Source organism: Rosa chinensis, chromosome 7, assembly GCF_002994745.2.
Source record: "Rosa chinensis cultivar Old Blush chromosome 7, RchiOBHm-V2, whole genome shotgun sequence".
Classification (NCBI taxonomy): Eukaryota; Viridiplantae; Streptophyta; class Magnoliopsida; order Rosales; family Rosaceae; genus Rosa; species Rosa chinensis.
In genome coordinates this window covers 36,039,145-36,057,292 of record NC_037094.1, presented here as the reverse complement: position 1 = coordinate 36,057,292, position 18,148 = coordinate 36,039,145, and the positions used below count along the sequence as shown (strand labels likewise).

Sequence of the window (18,148 nt, the reverse complement as noted above, 5' to 3'; positions counted from 1 at the left end):
ATTTTGTATGAAGACTCCAATTAAGAGTATGCCATGCTATTTGGAGGAGAGTCTATTGATGCAAGTTTGGGCCACGGTGTTAGTAAGCTGGTGGAGCTTATTCAAGCTTCAGAGAAAGTATTAGACTGCACTTTTATTCAACCTAGTCAGGAGATGCTTGTTTTTGTTGGTGATATTGAAGAGAAGCAACTTCAGTTCTACAATGTTGCTTTGTATGAAGAAATTCAATCTCTTCGTCAGAGTCATCTAATTTTGATCAAGCCAGTTCCTGTTTGCAAGTTCAAGCTTGGCTTGGGCTTGATTGCTATTCGCATTTAGTACCCTTTGGGGTTTGATGGAGGAGACATTCGGAGGAGATTTTTACTTTAGAGATTTTAGTTAATTTAAGCCAAGGTGGAGATTGTTGGTTTGTGGCTTAAATTAATAAACCCATCGATTATCTTTTGGACTAAGCCCATATGATTAACCTAATTCTATTAGGTTTTGGAGTATGCCTCATGCACATATAAATATATGCTTTTTGTCACCAATTAAGATGTGAGAGAGAAAAGAAAAAGCCGCAACTTAGGGTTATTGAGAAGTAGCCGTAGTTTTGAGTTCTATAGAAAATTACCTTTTGCCTTGTTGCTTTTGTTCTTGTGAGTGACAATATATATATTTGAGGTAGTTGTTCTTCTATTTGGTCTTTCTCTTTCCGTGAGTGTATTCAGGTGTAATCGGGTTTTGGGTTTGAGTGCTAAACACTTTGTAATCTGCTTTTGATATTAGTGGAATCTCCTCACCGTTTCCGCCCGTGGATGTAACCCTTTGATTTTCGGGTGAATCACATAAATCTTTGGTTTTCTGGATTTTTTCTATTAATTTATGTTTTCATATTTCTGATACTTCATACCTGTTTGACGCTTCTGCACAACAAGATCATCTTGTCAATATGCTTATTTCACTAATACAATTATATATGTTGATTCATTAAATGCTTCTGATAAACCAGACAAGTATATTAAGCTGTGTTTCTTCTGGTCGCAGAGAATACCTGGGCAGCCTATCCCATTGAGTACATTCCCAACGCAAACATACTATGTACATTCCCAACCTAGCACAGACCATGCACAATTTCATCAGTGGTTTAATCCTAGATAAGGAGACAGTTTAGTTAACACTCATTAACTAAGCTAGTTATTGATGGACTTTAGGTTGCTGGAAGTGAAGACTGTTTGACAACATTCCCAGCTTGCTTTGATGCAAAATGCTACATCCGACCAGGTAGGATTGGTTGAGAAGAAGCAGCTTGCTTTGATGCAGCATTTTTGACGTAGCATCCTGTCATGGCCACTGAATGGAAAACTATGATCATGCATGCCTTTCCAAATAAACTTGCAATAGTGTAGAAACTAGAAGCCACTAAGTATTTTTTTGGGATTGTAATTTTCTACAGCTACTTAGCTTGTGTTTGATTATTTTCATTTAGAGTTGCTTCATATTAGGCAGGCATACATGAGTTTCCTTTTTGCAATGTTAAAAGATAAAAGCTTGTAGATCACAAATGAATTACATATTTACATGTCATCGAGGCCTTATGTTCCATTGATTGAATTTTGACAACAATAATAGCATATATCTGTTACATTTGGGCAAGACTAGCCTGTCTTAGCAAAGCACATGTGAAAATTAGAAATATATAGTTATAGTCTCTTGAAAACAAATCCTATTTGCCTCGAAAGATTATCAGGCCTTGTAGAGGACCAAATGGAACACAAATTACACTTGCTCCTTCATCTGCAAAGTCAGCCTTTTTATGTGATAAGCAATCTGGACCTCCTTTGCCAAGCGAAGCATGTGTGCTAAGGATTTGATAATGGTATCTTCTGGGTCCAAACTTGTATAGCAATGTAGTCCTCTGCACGTTTTATCGCTATCATGCTTTCCTTCGTACTCCACAGCAAGCTCATAACACCACTCCTTAATTGCTCAACTAATAACACTCATCACAGTAACTTTCAGCAGAGACCAATAACACTTGGTTCATCAAATGCATCCTTGTGCTAATCACCACAATGATATTTAATTCAAGCACCATTCCTTAATTGCTCAACTAATAACACTCATCACAGTAACTTTCGGCACAGACCAATAACACTTGGTTCTTCAAATGCATCCTTGTGCTAATCACCAAAATGATATTTAATTCAAGCATTGCCAACCCGAGATAATGTGCCTACTTTGTTTTTTCATCCATGTCATGTTTAAAGCACCTCTTCAAAATATAAGATCTTTAGAATTTAATTTACCCCGGCCACTAAAGGTTCCAGGTCCTAAGGTCTAACCATTGCAAAGAGGCAGCATCATGTACGCCTAGGAAGTGATACTAATGTCTGGAGCACATTATCTTCCATATTCCATAAACTAGGAGTACATTCCTATGACACAAACTCTGGCACTTGCTTTGCAAACAAATCATCAATGATAGAAGTCCATTCCATTAAACTTTGAATGTGCTCATTAACTGCCTACTGGTGAAGATGATACAACTCTGATAATTTTGATATATTATATGGAATATATTTTTACATCACTAATGCAATCCAACCATTACAAGGATCATGTTTCTACCACTCTGCAAAACAATAGGATATATATTTTCTGCTCTTGTTCTATACAAATAAGGTTTTAAAAGAATGAACACGAACCAGAATGAGAACAACTCATGAATGTTTTTGGTCATCATTTGTATAAGATGGTTTAAAGAACTCTACTGCTAAATGTAAGGTGATCTCAAATCCTAGAAATGTAATGCAATGCACAAGTAAATAACAGACCTTCAGTTTCACAAGATACTAATACTATTACAAAACAAGCCATCTAATCAATTAAATAAATGACATGAACTTCGATATTTTTTTACTGCGTTAGAAAACAACCCAAAGGACTCAATTTTCATAATATGTAAGCAGAAGAGGAGTACCTTGAGATCAGAGAAGAGCAAGATCTGATGTATATGAACCCCATGCCATCAGAATTAGATGCTACTCATTCCCATGAAGCCCAAGACATTTAGAGAGTGAACAAAGATTTCCTTATGCTGCAAACAATCAAGACATAAATAGCAAACCCAACTTTTTTACTGACCTCCACCTTTTTTTTTACTGACCTACCTTGCAAAACGATTATCATAAACGGAGAGCGTGTGTTACACGCACTGTTAAACCCCAGCCCAGGTGTCTTGTAACCCCCCCCCCCCTCTCCGTTGTCTAGGAAGCTTAAAAAAACACCCTAAAACCCTCGTCTACTATTCTCTCTTCTCTTCCACTGATATGTAAAAAGCTACGAGCACAAATAATGATCGACTGAATGAGTATACAGAGCATGTTACGAAGAGGCCTCACTTTCAATCACCTCCCCAAATCCGGTAAATTTTTTCTCTCAGACCTGAAAATTTAGTGTTTGTGTGATTAGGATCATATATTCTTTTGTGGGTTTTGCAGTACGACCAAGTGGGCTGCGAGGAAGAAGGCCCTATGCTAACAATGCCGCCTCCGCCGCCGCCGCCGAGGAACCAAACCCAGATGGCAACAAAGTCCGTGGAAGGAGGCTGAGCAAGAAGGAGCTCAAAGCCCTTGTCGAATCATTTGTCCACGAGTATGTATATGTTATAAACTCTTTTTTTTTTTTTTTTAATGTAATGCTTACTGGGTTCTTGTGATTTTGTTGTTTTGGGTTTTGTATATCAGATTTTTGTTGTTTAGAGAGTGTTGGGCGTTAGAATTGGCAGTTTCGTTTTGTGTTTCGATGAGTTGGGAGTAGATAAAGGTACCTGGGTGATCATTGTTTGCAGGTACAGAGCAATGAATGCGGGGAAATTCCCTCCCTTTAAGTATACTCAGAGACAAGTGGGTGGCAGTTACTATAGAATTAGGGGGATCCTCCAGGAGCTACAGTACACGGCTAAAATCTCGCCCTCGTGTGGTGGGATTGAGCATTCGTTGGGACGAGAGGGAATAAGAGGAAGTGAGTCTTTGACTGAAGTCGGAGGTGTCATTGCTCAAACTGTTTCTGAGGCGGAAAATGACACAGATCTTAGTGTTGCCAGTGACGGGTGTTTAGAAGCTGAGGAAGAGTCCCAGACGTCCTCCTCAGTTGAGATTTTGTCCGAAGAAGTTATCACTCCAGTAAGTATTAGCCATGGATCACCGTTTATTAGTTTATTTTTGCTATGGTTATTGTTGGTAATGATTTTGGCAACCAATTTAGATTATAAAGTATGGAATTTTCAAGCTTGAATAGAGGTTTGGTTATGGTCAGTCATACTACACCTACCAATAACATTTCTCTTGAGGCATAGTTGGCATCTTTCTATTTTGTTTATTATTCTGGTTGCAAACTCTAATATGTTATTGACAGAGGTACAACACTACTATCTTTTCAAAATTGCAACTTTAGAAAGACTGAAGTAAGTTACCGTCTTAGTTGATTGGGAATTGTTTTGGAGAAGTATTAACAGGAGATAGTAGCCTTAGAAGGTAAAAACCCAATGAGTCCCTTGTTTCCTTGATCACATATCCTCTTAATTTGATTCCTACCTTACACATGTAGTAACTTAATTTTATGCAGTGGAGAAGCATAAAAAGTTTTGCTTTGAGAGTATTTCTTCATGTTGCTGCCTGAAATTTATGATAGGAAATATTTGCTTCTTCCCATCTGTTTATTTTCCTGAAATATTATGAGAGTCATGACTAGATGCATATCAACTGAGACGTAGTCCACCCCATCCATTCATGAGTACATACTTCACTATTCTCGGTTTATTCATTCTTGTTGAGTCTTTTATAGTTTCAATGCATCATAAATAAGTTTCCGTTGGTTCCCGATGCATGAAGGGCATCTTGAATTGAGTTAAATCTTCTAGCATTTGGCTTTTGCAAGGAATCACTTCTAGCATGTTTGAACGCCTCATTCTCCATTTTTGGTTTCCCATATTTATCAATATTTCAAATATTGTACTGTTTTTTTTTTGGTTATTTATTATGCTCCTGGGACTTTGCATTAGAGTGAAGTACCTTAAATTTTTTTTATAGTTACTTAAGTTGTATTTTCCCTGCAGGGGAGAGGTTCTGATCTGGATGTCACACAAAGTAATATCTGGAAAGTGAATGCTGAGGAATCTTCATATATAGGCCTTGATATGGAGGAACTTAAGAAAACTCAATTTGTCTCTATTGCTCCAGGATGTGAGATGTTACAAGGAGGATTTGATGTTATTTCTCATTCACATGACAAATCTGAGGATGGTAAAAGGGAGGAAGCTCAGGCTCATCAACATGATTATGTCTCTAAAGAAAAGCATCTACATATAGGGGAAACTAATCCAGCCTCTCCAAGTTCTGATGATACGGAGGATATTACTAAACCGGATCTTGATGATTCAGAGTGTAAAATGAAGCAACATGATGAGACCCCTCAGGCTGATCGACTTGATTCCATTGCTGCAGAAAAACATCTACCAATAGCGGAAACTAATAGAGTCTCTTCAAGTTCTGATGATACAGAGGATGTTACTAAACCACATCTTGATGATTCAAAGTGTAAAATGGACCAGCATGAAGAGATCCCTCAGGCTGATCGACTTGATTTTGTTGCTAAAGAAAAACATTTACCAATAGCGGAAACTAATAGAGCCTCTCCAAGTTCTGGTGATACTGTTGTTACTAAATCAGATCTTGATGTTTCAAAGTCTATAGTGGAGCAACATGAAGAGATTCCTCAGGCAGACAAACTATCCAAGTAAGTTCTTTATTGTATTCTAATGTCATAATATCATTGTTATCATTCTGAACAACATTAAAATTGGATTACTGTTATTTAATGATCATGTATTGCCGTAGACATTCATTGTCAATTTGTTAAAAGAGCTAAAGCGCGTATTATATGCACAAAGATATGGATTGCTTGCACCACGGACAAAGAGAATATGAGATATTTTGGATATGGATGTAGACAAGATTAACATCTGAAGAGTATGAATTTGGTTGCTTAATTATTTGGAATACTACTCCAAACTTCACGAGTCTCAACTTATTTGACCATATATCTAACACTCTTCATATTCTTAAAACAAAGCTGAGAAGGTTAGCCTTCCTTATCAGCTCACTGTTCTCAACTTGAAGGTTTGTTAGCCAAGGTGAACTGTAATTTGTAAACTCGTTAGTAGAATTCGTGGATCTTATTGGTTCCCAGAGTGACCATATGTGCTTTCCTAGCCAGGTTCATATGATGATTAGCTTCTTCTGATGCAAAACATGGATTATAGGAATAGTTGTGGTGCTACTATTAACAATCCCCTGCATTAGTTTTTGATAAAAACAAATGAAATTGACTTTCTATAACATCCGGTCAAACATCATGCCTGAATTAGTTTTCTGAACAGTGCATACTGGTCATTCACATGCAATTAGTGTTGTAAAGAATAAATCAAATTGATTCTCTCAAACAGAAGCTAAAACACCATGCCTGTGCTCTGTATCCTGTTGTTTTTCTCTGATTTGACCTCTTGATTTTATTGTAAACAATACAATTGTTTTTTTATTGCTGTAATTAATTATTAATTCTAATTTTTTGTTTCTGGATGAAAAATATTACATTGATACCACGATCACGCTTCTTTTTTGCTTTTGAGCTTGTCGCTTGGGCAGTGGACAATGTAATGTAGAGATATAAGTTTGGGGACTTTTCTACTTTACCTAGAATATATGCGAATAACTTGATATCAAGATCTTTCAGTATCTTTCTTTTCTTTAGTTTAAAGGGCAAAAAAGTAAATAAATAAAAAATAAAAATAAAAATCAAGCGGGTTTAGTGATTGACATCTCATCTTGGAGTACTATTTCCTACAGTGATTAGTGATTGTTAATGACCATTCTTAGTTTACAAACCAATGAACATAGTCTTGTCACGTTCATTTATTTATTTACTTCTCTCTTTTTTGGCTGATGGTGAAGCTATTTGTATTAGATTATGGGAAGTTGAAGCCTGAATAGTACAATCCCCTTGAAAATGCATCTGATATGCTTAGCTTTAAGTTAAAAGCACATGTAATAAACATGACGTCTCACCTAAATTTACTTTTCTCAACTTCATTTACGTAAGCTGAATCCATTGTGCCCCTTCCTTTCTGGCAGGCTGGCTGATGATGCAGAACCTCCAAAAAGATCAACAACTCTATGGGGTGCTATGAAATCGTTTGCGGATGGAATTATCAGTATTTTCAGACAACAGTAAATTTTGTCACATAAGGTTGGAATCTACACCCCTTTAGTGAATTTTTGTGTTATCGCAGAATTGCTGTTGAAAGTAAAGAAATGTTGACCTTTAAAGTAGGATATGGAACTACTTGGTTGTTTTTACCATGTAACTTGCAAATGGTACTAGTGTTTTGATGTGCAGCCTTAATCTGTAGTTACAGTAGCTAGTCACATATAAGATAAACACTTGCGCAATCCACGAACCTTTACATTTTTGGATTATTCTCTTTTTTCATTGGTTCGAAGTTTTGGTATATGAGATACACTTGCATAGTTACATATAAACAATATAAATGTAGAGGTTACAGTATCTGTGAATATCATTAGTTTTACAGAAGCTAGTACAATATAAACTAAACACATACGTATTCTTATGATCTGGAGTTTTGACATTTTATTTGTCAGAGTTTTGACCTTCAAGTTGGACAAAAAATGAATATTTATAGGCCATCCTTTCATATTAGGAGGAGACATGCGATGGTAATATTAGTTTTGACATTCAAATTTTTGGTATTTCCGCACTCTCCTGCTCAGGATTATCTCTTAAAGTTCCACCATTAATGTGGTACATATATTCAGACATCTTGTCCAAGAAATACAAGTTAAATAATAATTTTTTTCAACTACACCTCTATTTATGGTATAATAATCTTATAATGATAATATTAGTTAGGTTCCAACCTTATAACTATAGAGGTTTTACCGTTTTACGTAATCATAAGGAAGATTAGTGGAATTGAGTTAGGTGCCAAATCCGATTCAGTTTCCACTTCACTTCAACCCTTCCAGCATGAATTTGAGAGTATTAGTGGAATTAGGTTTTTCCCGACTTTAATAATCAAGTCTGTCATGGCCTTTACAAAATAAGATAATGCTGTACAAAAGTAGCACCCCAGGGAAGAAAAGAAGGTTATTTAGCCAGGATTTTTCTTAAAGGTAGGATGCTTTTGCTAGCCAGGGATTGATGTTCTAACACTGAGGTTATGGTTTTAACATTCGTAGCTAGAGCTTATGGTTTCCCTGTTAGTTTCTACCAAAAGCATCGAACTATTTGTGCTGAGGAGATTTTAACTCTTCTTAGCACTTCTTTCTCTTCTGGTATTTACCTTGGTTCCTAAGGTTGCTAGTCCTCAAAATATGGATCTCTTTCAATCAATCAGTTTGCGCAACTGTTTTTTTTTGGAATGAAAGTTATTTCTGATTAAAAAAAAGAAGTTAATATCCTTGATTTTGGTTGCTAGGATTCCGCCATTTTTCAAAAATCTGGTTAGTCCTGACTTTGTGCCTGGTAAGGACATATCTAACAACACTGTTGTGGCTCAAGAAGTCTCCCTAAGTACCAATCTTGCATGGAAAATTAACCTCTCTGAAGCTTACGACAGACTAAGCTGGCAATTTATTGAAGCAGTTCTCTATGAAGCCCAAATTCCTAATAGTCTAGTGATCGAAATTGACTAAGTAGTGTCTCTAGGACTAGTTTTTAGGTCGTCCTCAGTTGAGAACTGACATATACTTTCAAGGCTACTAGAGGTATTAGACAAGGTGATACCTTATCACCTTATCTATTTATGTCATCATTGTCATGCTTGGAGAAATTAACTTAATATATATAGTTCTGCTGTTGAAGTTGTGCACTGGAAACCATTTCAAGCTTTCAGATCTGGGCCTTTCGTCTCTAACCTTCTTTTGCAAGTGATCTTATTCTCTTTGCTGTAGCAAGGTACTCTCAAGCTAAAATTCAAAAGGAATGCATGGATTTGGACAAGAAGTTAGTTATGAGAACTCTGTTGTTTTGTTCTCCCAACACTTTAAATTCTACTAATTAGAACATCAGCGCGGCTGATTTGTGGCTTGCCATTGTTTAGTATCTTAGGTAACAAAAATTAGATAAGGTGCCCTTAATTCATTCAAAGGTTACAATACACACATATACTAATATTGTTGACAAGCTGCAGAAATAGACTTACTGACTGGAATTGTAAGGTCCTCAACATGCTGGTATGATCCTATTCTGTGACCTCTATCATCCCTGTTTGTTCTATGCAAACTTCTAGGCTACCTATGACTATCTGTGATGCTTTGGATAAACTTAATACGGACTTTATTTTTTTTTATTCATTTATGTCCCGACTGTGCTTACAAAGATCCATTTTCCCAAATGGGATGGTTCATCTACCAAACGATTGTTGTGGCCTTAGCATTAAAGGTACTCGTCATATTAATCAGGCCTTGCCTTCTAAGGCTAGCTGGGGAATGGATCAGAATGAAAATGGGTTATGGAGGGGAGTCCTGCACCACAAATACATAAAATGAGCCTATCATCAGCTATAATTTCAATTGAAAAACTGCTGCAGTGGTGGTGACAATGGGTTGCAACCTCTATTGGTCACTTCACTGTGAATCTGCTTATCTATCCTCGGCTAAAGATAATAGTTAGCCTGAGCATTATTGCTAGAAATTTAGTTGAAAATTACCTACCTGCATTCCAATCGCAAGATATGGGAAAGGAAGATTGATGTGTAACATGAGGCAAAGGTTGAGTCATCTTGGACCAGGAACTTAATCCTCCAGGGAGCTGAAATTTTTCCATTAATATCTATAAGGAGTTTTGAGTCACCTTCAACTTGAATGTGCTGGTAGCCTTGAACGATAGGATGATCAAGTCCTCCTCGAAGTGCTAAAGCCTTGGCTACAATGACTGTTGACCGACAAATGTTTTCAGAAGAGGGAAAAAGTGGATTGCCACAACGGTCTTGGATCACAAATCCTGTTGCTGCTATCAAAGTTCAATTTAAGAGAACTAGTGTCAGGGGGCTTCTATTTGATCAGTTGCTGTCCCTGCGTAAGAGGATGAGCCGATATGATATTTGAGTTCCAATACTGAGTCGTCATTCTAGCAACAACATGTATGACATGGTAATGGCAACAACTTGTCTAAAAATAAGGTTACTTCTTGCATGCCAAATATTCTAAGAAAGCATGAGACTACAAATTAAATTGTTCTGACCTTCCAGGGAAGGGAGGGTGTGAAAGAATCAAGCCAAAAAATAAAAGTAGAGTTCTAAGATAAAAGGGTTATGTCATAAGAGAAAAATGTCCAAACCCCGTGAGTAGTTCTAACCTGGTTTTTTGTCTGGCTCTGATTTGAGTAATGTCTGGCTCTGAATTTTTGTCTAATAAGTTGCCAGCTGAAAATCGATACCCTGGGGCATATTGAGAGACCACAATTTATTTAGAAGTTTAATTTTGGAATGAGCAGGTATTAGATTGCCAGAGGGAGGCTGGGTTAATGGAGAACTTACTCTTCCCAGCAGGACACCAGACAAGCTTGACTCTTCTTGGAAATAGAGGCCGAGGGAGAGAACAGATTTTATGAACTGCTCATGAATATCCTAAGCATTGTGGAGTAATATTGTCAATGGTGTACCGTCTTTATAGTCACCTAGATACATACAGAACTGGAAGAACAAGAACTTTTTTTTGAAGTGGAGCTCCAGGTTCCTTTCAATCCAGTTCACTAAGGTTCGGATCAATCAATGCTGCTACAGAATGGTGCACAGCTCAGAGTTTAAATTCTCTTATCTGTACAATGACTAGCTACTACTAAAGTCATTTTGTGACTTTAAGGAGAGAAACCAGAGCGTCATTATAACATAAACAATGAAAGGATCTGACCTTGGTACAATTTTTACCAGGTCTAATATAATAGTTGAAACCGAAGATTGACTTGATTGTATATCATCAAGTTAATCTTCTAAATTGAGTTCTAAATGTTACTCGAACATTCTGGATCAAACTCGAATTATCAAATATATATAATTTTAGACGTGGCTTAGCATAAAACTGTACAAGAGACTATCCTAAAAGGTTTGGACATAAGGTTGCAGTTCTTAGCATGGTGAATCTCTACAATCTTTGTCAGGGACAGTACAGATTTTTTTAGGTAGCAAACATCTATAATTTGAAATTGTATTTGGAAATATTATTAAGTATAACTTGATCAATAAATAAAAAGTGTACCTATGATTTACCACGTGATATTACATGGAACATTAATACCCTGATGACGTGGTATATCAGATACACTTAATAAACGTACTCGATGTTCCAGTAGCATGTATAGTTTAGTTGGAAATCGTAGGACTCCAGTGCTTCACCAATGAAACAGTATTTGTACTTAAATGGTTTCTCTAGTTTGGCTAGCTGCTACATACACAAAAATAGCTAATGAGCTAAAGCTGCTAAATTTGGGGTGGAGATTCAAAACGGCAAAACCTTCTATAGCTTCCATCCATTCATAGCCTTTTTGTTTAAACCCTTCACTCCTAACCACAGCTAAATCATAACCAACTAAACAAATCTTCTGAGCTTATCACTATAACTGTACCAATATATAAATATCTCCCCTCCCCTTCATTCTAATTTCAACAATAACAAATCATGGCTTCTCAATACTGCTTTGTTTTGGTTAATGTCATCATTCTCCTCTGCAGCTTGGGTCCGAACCTGAGTTTGGCAAAGGAAACAAAAGTCCATGGCTTGAAAATGAACGCAATTGATGGTTGCTGGAGATGGAATCCAAATTGGAGAAGCAACCGCCAGCAACTCGCAATGTGTTCGGTAGGATTTGCCGGAAAAATGAGCAACAACATAGGAAAAGATGTCATAAACTATGAAGTAACAGATCCCAGTGACAATGCATTAAATCCCCAACCAGGCACTTTGAGATATGGAGCTACTATGATCAAGGGCAAAAAATGGATCACATTCCAGAGGGACATGAAAATTAAACTCGAGAAACCATTGCTCGTTAGTAGCTTCACTGCAATTGATGGAAGAGGTGCTAATGTCCACATACAAGGTAACGCGTGCTTGAGAGTGTTCAAAGCAACCAATGTTATCATACATGGCCTTCGAATCCACCACTGCAAATCGCAGCCACCGACCACGGTTATGGGTCCGAACGGAATAGTTTCACTAGGAGCGGTTGATGGAGACGCAATAAGGTTGGTTACTGCATCAAAGGTTTGGATAGACCACAATACACTATACGAGTGTGAGGATGGTCTTCTCGACGTCACTCGTGGATCAACCGATGTCACCGTCTCCAACAACTGGTTCAGAAACCAGGACAAGGTAATGCTTCTCGGCCATGATGATGGCTTCCTTCGGGACAAGAACATGAAGGTGACTGTAGTGTACAATCATTTTGGACCACTCTGCAATCAGAGAATGCCAAGGTACGTAACCACTGCTTTGCTCAGTTATCCATGACTATTTGGGATAGATTCTTTTTCCTAAGCAAAAGGGATCACATTGTTTCAGGATTCGCCATGGATATGCACATGTCGTAAACAACTTGTACAGGGAATGGACACAGTATGCAATTGGGGGAAGCATGAACCCTAGTGTTAAAAGCGAAGCCAACCTCTTCATTGCACCAAAACAAAACAAAGAGGTAAGTTTACAAGAATTAAGTAATGCAGGCCACAAGAGATATATGTAAGCAATATACTGACGATGAAAGAAACTTTCCTAACTCCTGGCAAACAAATTCCACAGATCACTTGGAGGCAGGACAGTGTTAACAACTCCTGGAAATTTTACTCTAAAGGCGATATTTTTGAAAATGGGGCTTCCTTCATCCAAACAGGTCAAGGTGGAGCCCAGCCACACTATAACATGGAACAAAATTTCCGAGTTGCCGACGCCAAATCTGTCCGGTCATTGACAAGGTCATCAGGTGCTCTAACATGCACCAAACAATCTAGATGCTAAGTCACAGACTCAAGTAGATACAGCGGGAAAATGGAGCATCACTGGCAGCAACCATCGAAGACTACAGAAAGGACAGGAAAAAAAATAAAAAAAAGCACACCTACTGTAAAAGTCTAATTATAACAAAATTGTACCGACTTTAAGCATGGTCTTCAGTAAAAAGTAGTCTGAGCAGTGAACATGAGTTTTTGTACTAATAATCAAGGATACAATAATACTATGTAAAGACAAGTGAAAAAAGAAAGAAAAAAAAGATAAAAAAACCAAGCTTCACGAGAGAATGCCATTTCTTTCTTTAATCTTCATCGTCAGAGCTTGCATATGCTAAGCCTAATAAGCTTTGGGCAGTAGTTTCCACCTTGGACTCACCATCTATTTTGGAAGATGGTGATGACAAATGCACCTTGTGCTTGTCCTGGTCAGATTCAGGCTTAAGATTTGTCGAAGAAGCACCAACATTCTTTTGGGAGAGGGACAACTGATTACCATTAGATGGACTTGCAACTTTCTGCTTTTTGGGTTTAACTTCTACCACCTTTTTCAGTAGATCTTGCTGTCTGCATCACAGAACACAATACATTATACATGTATTATAACAAAAGGACAACTCAAATGGATCAATCAGAGTCGCTATATATAGGATGCTAACTATATTATATGGTTTCAAGAAAGATCTATACCTAATCCCACTCTTTTGTTTGGGCTCAACACGAAGTGTCAAGGGAGCCGATGCAGGTGAAGAATCTGCCAGACTTGCAGCTTGGTATGTATTGGTTAAGTAAACTAAGAGGGAGAAGAAAGAGACTTGAACAAACAGTATTCATAAAGGGTTCAGGATAGACAGAAATATAAAAATCTTGCATTCTTGCCAAAATTAAACCTCAATACCAGCAGGATGCTGCTAACCATAAGAAAAAGTATCACCATTCAACTTCACAAATTTTAAGGCAAAAGCCTGTCATGACATCAGCAGCAAGGGATTTAAAGATGCCACCAAGCTTAAAAATGATCAAGATATGTAAATAATTTACATCCTCCAACACAAACTTCTCAGGGAATACTTCAATATGGAAATAAAATAGGCAGTTACCGCAGAAATAGAGTAAAAACATTAAATAAAATAATAGTAACGACAAGAGGGAAAGCAATCATAATGGGTTCCTCAATTCCTATAACCATCACAGGACTCAACAAAAATTTAAAAGAACATTATGCTAAATACAATCCACAACACTTTAATTTACTAAGAAAAAGATCAGATATAAGCCTACATTTCTAGTTTGAGGGCCACCAGCCAAGAAAATAAGGTAAACTTATTTCAAATATAAAATGTTACCACCACCTAGGTGAGTACTGAGTACGACTATAGTTAGATGGCACATGACAATTTATATTAAAGGAAGAAAATTACAGAGAAGAGTCAGATCAATGATGGCATCAAGTTTGACAGCAAAGTACAGCAACAGTGCTCGTTACCAGCAACTTGGTGCACATCAAGACACTAGAAGCAATTTCATAAAAGGATATCTTAAATGCAGCAAATGCTCGTTTCTCAGTGCGACGAAGGAGGCGTTCTGCATCCTCCTCAGCTTCCATCTGCTCCTTGAGATATAATAGGTCATCACTGTCCAAGGCTGTATACTCAAACTTACACAGATGGCAACAAAGTAAAGAGCTAAACAACAATAAAATTAGAAAGTGGTGGATGTGTGCATGACTCAAGTGCACACACACAGAACACAGAGAGATAGTTAAAGTAGTAGCTGCATTCCTTGAATGCACACTTGGCCCTAATGCACACATGGGGGTTCAAGTTTGCACCAAAAAAAAAAAAAAAAAAAATGCAGAGAGAAGAGAGAGATGTACCGCCTCGGCCATGAAGGTAACCTCCACGTTCTCCTGCAACCTCTTGCATCTGCATGCATCAACCAGCCAGTAGAAGAAGCCAGGATCCCTGTCAGGGCATGTTATCAGAAACCTCCCCTCAAAGTCTCAAGCAAATACACATTAATAAATTTAAATGATGCAGAAACTACAGCATACCATCAACAATCCAACCACTACCAACGTCATGATCAATCTTCAATTACTAACTCATTCCAATTAACTTCACCGACAAAAAAATATAGCCAAATAGAAAAATGTAGACTAGCTAACGTATAAGGATTCACAGCAGTAAGCAACTACACCAAAACACAGTTCATGGTATGGCAGTGAAACAGTCCAATCATAGAGAAATCGCTTTTTGTTATGTTGATAACTAATGCAATTCCCAATCTTTTCCGATCCTTTCAAAATAGATATGATTTCAAGAGTAAGACCATAAATCCCAGTAGTAAGGAAGTGTCAATGAAAGTCGAATTTGCTGCCCATCCACTTATTATTCTTAATATTTATATTTAAGACTCAGCCCAGACTAGAATCTGAAAACTAAAACTATGATAATTGAAATGTTTACCCAATTAAATACCCATAGAGATGAACATTCGATATTTCTGTATTTTCAACTTGAATCAAAAACAGAGAGATTGAGAGTAGAAAGCGAAAAGAGGCAAAAATGCGCTAACCTTTGCAACCATGCGTTGGAAGGTGACGTCTTCATCGTCCACCTTATCCTTCCCTTTCCCCCATTTTTTATCTGTCAAAATCGATTCAATTTGATTCTCATAACTAGAACGGAAGAAAGATTCAAAGAAAGAAAAGAAAAAAAAATAAAAAATACCTTTAGGGTCTGTGAGATTGGTGTATTCTCGAACTTCTCTGCCTGCCATTGGGGGATAACCCAAAGTGTGATTATGGTTTCAGGTGCGAACCCAATCTGAGACTCTCGCAGAGGTGTGGGATTCTTGGACTTTGGGTGGGTGTGGGGGACAAACTTATTTATTTTAGACGTCTATACCGACCTGCTATTTTAACATAAAATTCATATTATTGATATAATTTATTATTCCAACAAATACCCAAATGAAAATTAAATTTAACTTTCGTTAAAATTTCTAGCTATAGCTAACCGGAGAGGAGAGATGGCGCATGTGTTTTGTGGGTGGTAACTGGTAAGGCAATGATTTCTAATTTGGGAGATCATGTGTTCGAATTTCGTGAGGTGAGATGGAAATTAAAAAAAAAATAAAAAAATTTAGAGAAGAGAGATAAAATAATAAAAAATTAAGAAAAAATAGCTAAATTACCCCATGACTTATACCATGATTGTCAATTTACTCTCTGAAATTTTAATTTTGATTATTTATACCATAGCTTTACTAATTATTGCCGATTTAGCCCCTACCGTTAACTTTTAGACATTTCATCCAATTTCTCTGTTAACTTAGGACGGTGTATTCAATCTAGATTTTAAATGATTTTGTCTGACTTTTTATAATTCGTGGATTCTTGTGTATTTTGTAGAATCCACGGATTGTTTTTAAGAGTTTTTCTATTGGAACCTCTAAATTTACTTACTTGACCTCTATGCTTTTTACACCTCTTATCAAATTTTCAAATACTAAATTTACTCATTAAACCTCACTGAAGTTCCTCAAATAACTTCACTCATATAATTTACAAACAAACTAAGGTCTTTATAATAAAAAACTTAGTCATTTCAATGATTTAATTACTCTATAAATCTTAATTACATCTCTATTCCTTAATCAGATAACATAAATCTCTTATCCAATAAAAAAAAATCAAACACAAGGTAATAGTTGCAATCAGAGATGAATCAAACCTATACTTTGAATCAAACCCAGTGACCACCTTCCTTGTCCCCTACCCTGCTGCTGGGTAAAAATTAATAAAAATAAAATAACATGAACTATTATGTGATTTTTTTATTTACTTTTTCTTTTTAGTTGTGCAAAAAAAAAAAAAAGATTAATAATATTTTTTCTTAATGTTTATCTATTTTTGTACCTCATGATTATATTATTTAAATTATTTATTTATTTATTTTTATTTGCTAGCTCTGTTTTTTTTTTTTTTCGTTCTTTTTGCAAATATAATGGATATTTTTAGATTTAGGTCATAACACAATTTATTTTGTTCTCCCAGACCAATATGCGTTCAATATGCATATCATACATTTTTATTTTAATCGTAGTTTTATTTCTTATTAAATATATATGAATCCTTTAATGAGTATATAGTGAAATTGGAAAATTAAAATAGATAGGGAAAATAATCAAGAAATATTATTGAATTGTAAAGTCTAGAGAAAATAAAAGATAGCAATTTTTTTGGTATAATATATTCTGTCTTTAATACTCATTTTATAGTAGGTTATATATGTCATTTAATAATTCATAATAGAGTGACGTAAAGTGATGAGCAGATTTGGATGTCCCAATAGAAACTCTCTTGTTTTAATTCCATATGGATTTGAACAAATTCTAATGTATTATACTAGAAAGATTTGTTTGGATTTTAACAAGATTTGTATTGTATTCAAAAATTTCGAGCTTTCGAGCCCAAAAACCCTTTTCTTCCAGATTTCCAAATTTCACTAATAATGAACATTGATAAAAATATAATCTATGACCATACCAAGATGGGTCAAGCATGAAGTCATGTATATTTCAAAAGGTAACTAGAGTAGCTAGAATTACAGCCGCACAAAAATATATATATATATATATATATATATATATATATATATGCTAATTGTGAAAACAATGCCTACATAGTATCCTCATTCTCTCACTATCTTCTGCTAATTTGCTGTAAGCCTGTAAGGCCATTGTTTCTCCCCATAAAACTAGACAAACATGAACTAATCGACTCATTGCTCTCCGCAACAGATAAAGACCGCAACAGATAAAGAGAAAATAAGCATAATCCTGTTTCAGAAGAAATTTTTTTTTTTAAGTGATATATATATATATATATATGATGTTTATAGCAAAGATAAACAAAGCAGGTTAAGACAAAAGCTTAGCTTCAGGAAAGATGCAAGTAACAAGCCTCTCTTAAATGAGTACAAGTAGACTTTCAAACACAATAAAAACAAGAGAAGAACTGGACACATGCTATTGAATTTGAGAAGAGAACTTCACTTGTCATCTTGGCTTTGACAAACC

At 36.2% G+C, this 18,148-nt stretch overlaps 3 protein-coding genes across 5 annotated transcripts; 2 read left to right on the top strand and 1 right to left on the bottom strand.

Moving 5' to 3' along the window:
• The first annotated feature begins 3,244 nt into the window (after positions 1-3,244).
• Positions 3,245-7,517, top strand: LOC112178858. The gene is made up of 5 exons (XM_024317108.2): positions 3,245-3,406; positions 3,483-3,636; positions 3,833-4,166; positions 5,099-5,778; positions 7,173-7,517. Exons 1-5 carry the CDS (start codon positions 3,349-3,351, stop codon positions 7,270-7,272), a joined length of 1,326 nt encoding a protein of 441 aa, XP_024172876.1. The 5' UTR covers positions 3,245-3,348; the 3' UTR covers positions 7,273-7,517.
• Positions 7,518-11,467: 3,950 nt separating this feature from the next.
• On the top strand, positions 11,468-13,313 carry LOC112180109 (probable pectate lyase 4). Its single transcript, XM_024318617.2, has 3 exons — positions 11,468-12,535; positions 12,621-12,753; positions 12,858-13,313. The coding sequence occupies exons 1-3, from the start codon at positions 11,736-11,738 to the stop codon at positions 13,071-13,073; spliced, it is 1,149 nt and encodes a 382-aa protein (XP_024174385.2). The 5' UTR covers positions 11,468-11,735; the 3' UTR covers positions 13,074-13,313.
• LOC112180108 lies at positions 13,202-15,962 on the bottom strand. 3 transcript variants are annotated; one of them, XM_024318611.2, is made up of 6 exons: positions 15,796-15,962; positions 15,641-15,711; positions 14,940-14,988; positions 14,601-14,707; positions 13,754-13,836; positions 13,202-13,630 (listed from the first exon to the last, which is right to left on the bottom strand). In XM_024318611.2, the coding sequence occupies exons 1-6, from the start codon at positions 15,842-15,844 to the stop codon at positions 13,369-13,371; spliced, it is 621 nt and encodes a 206-aa protein (XP_024174379.1). In that variant the 5' UTR covers positions 15,845-15,962; the 3' UTR covers positions 13,202-13,368. The 3 variants fall into 3 exon arrangements, with proteins under 3 accessions (XP_024174379.1, XP_024174383.1, XP_040368015.1); XM_024318615.2 differs by having other exon boundaries at positions 14,940-15,027; positions 15,796-15,862; XM_040512081.1 differs by lacking the exon at positions 15,796-15,962 and having other exon boundaries at positions 14,601-15,027; positions 15,641-15,701.
• Between the last annotated feature and the right edge of the window lie 2,186 nt (positions 15,963-18,148).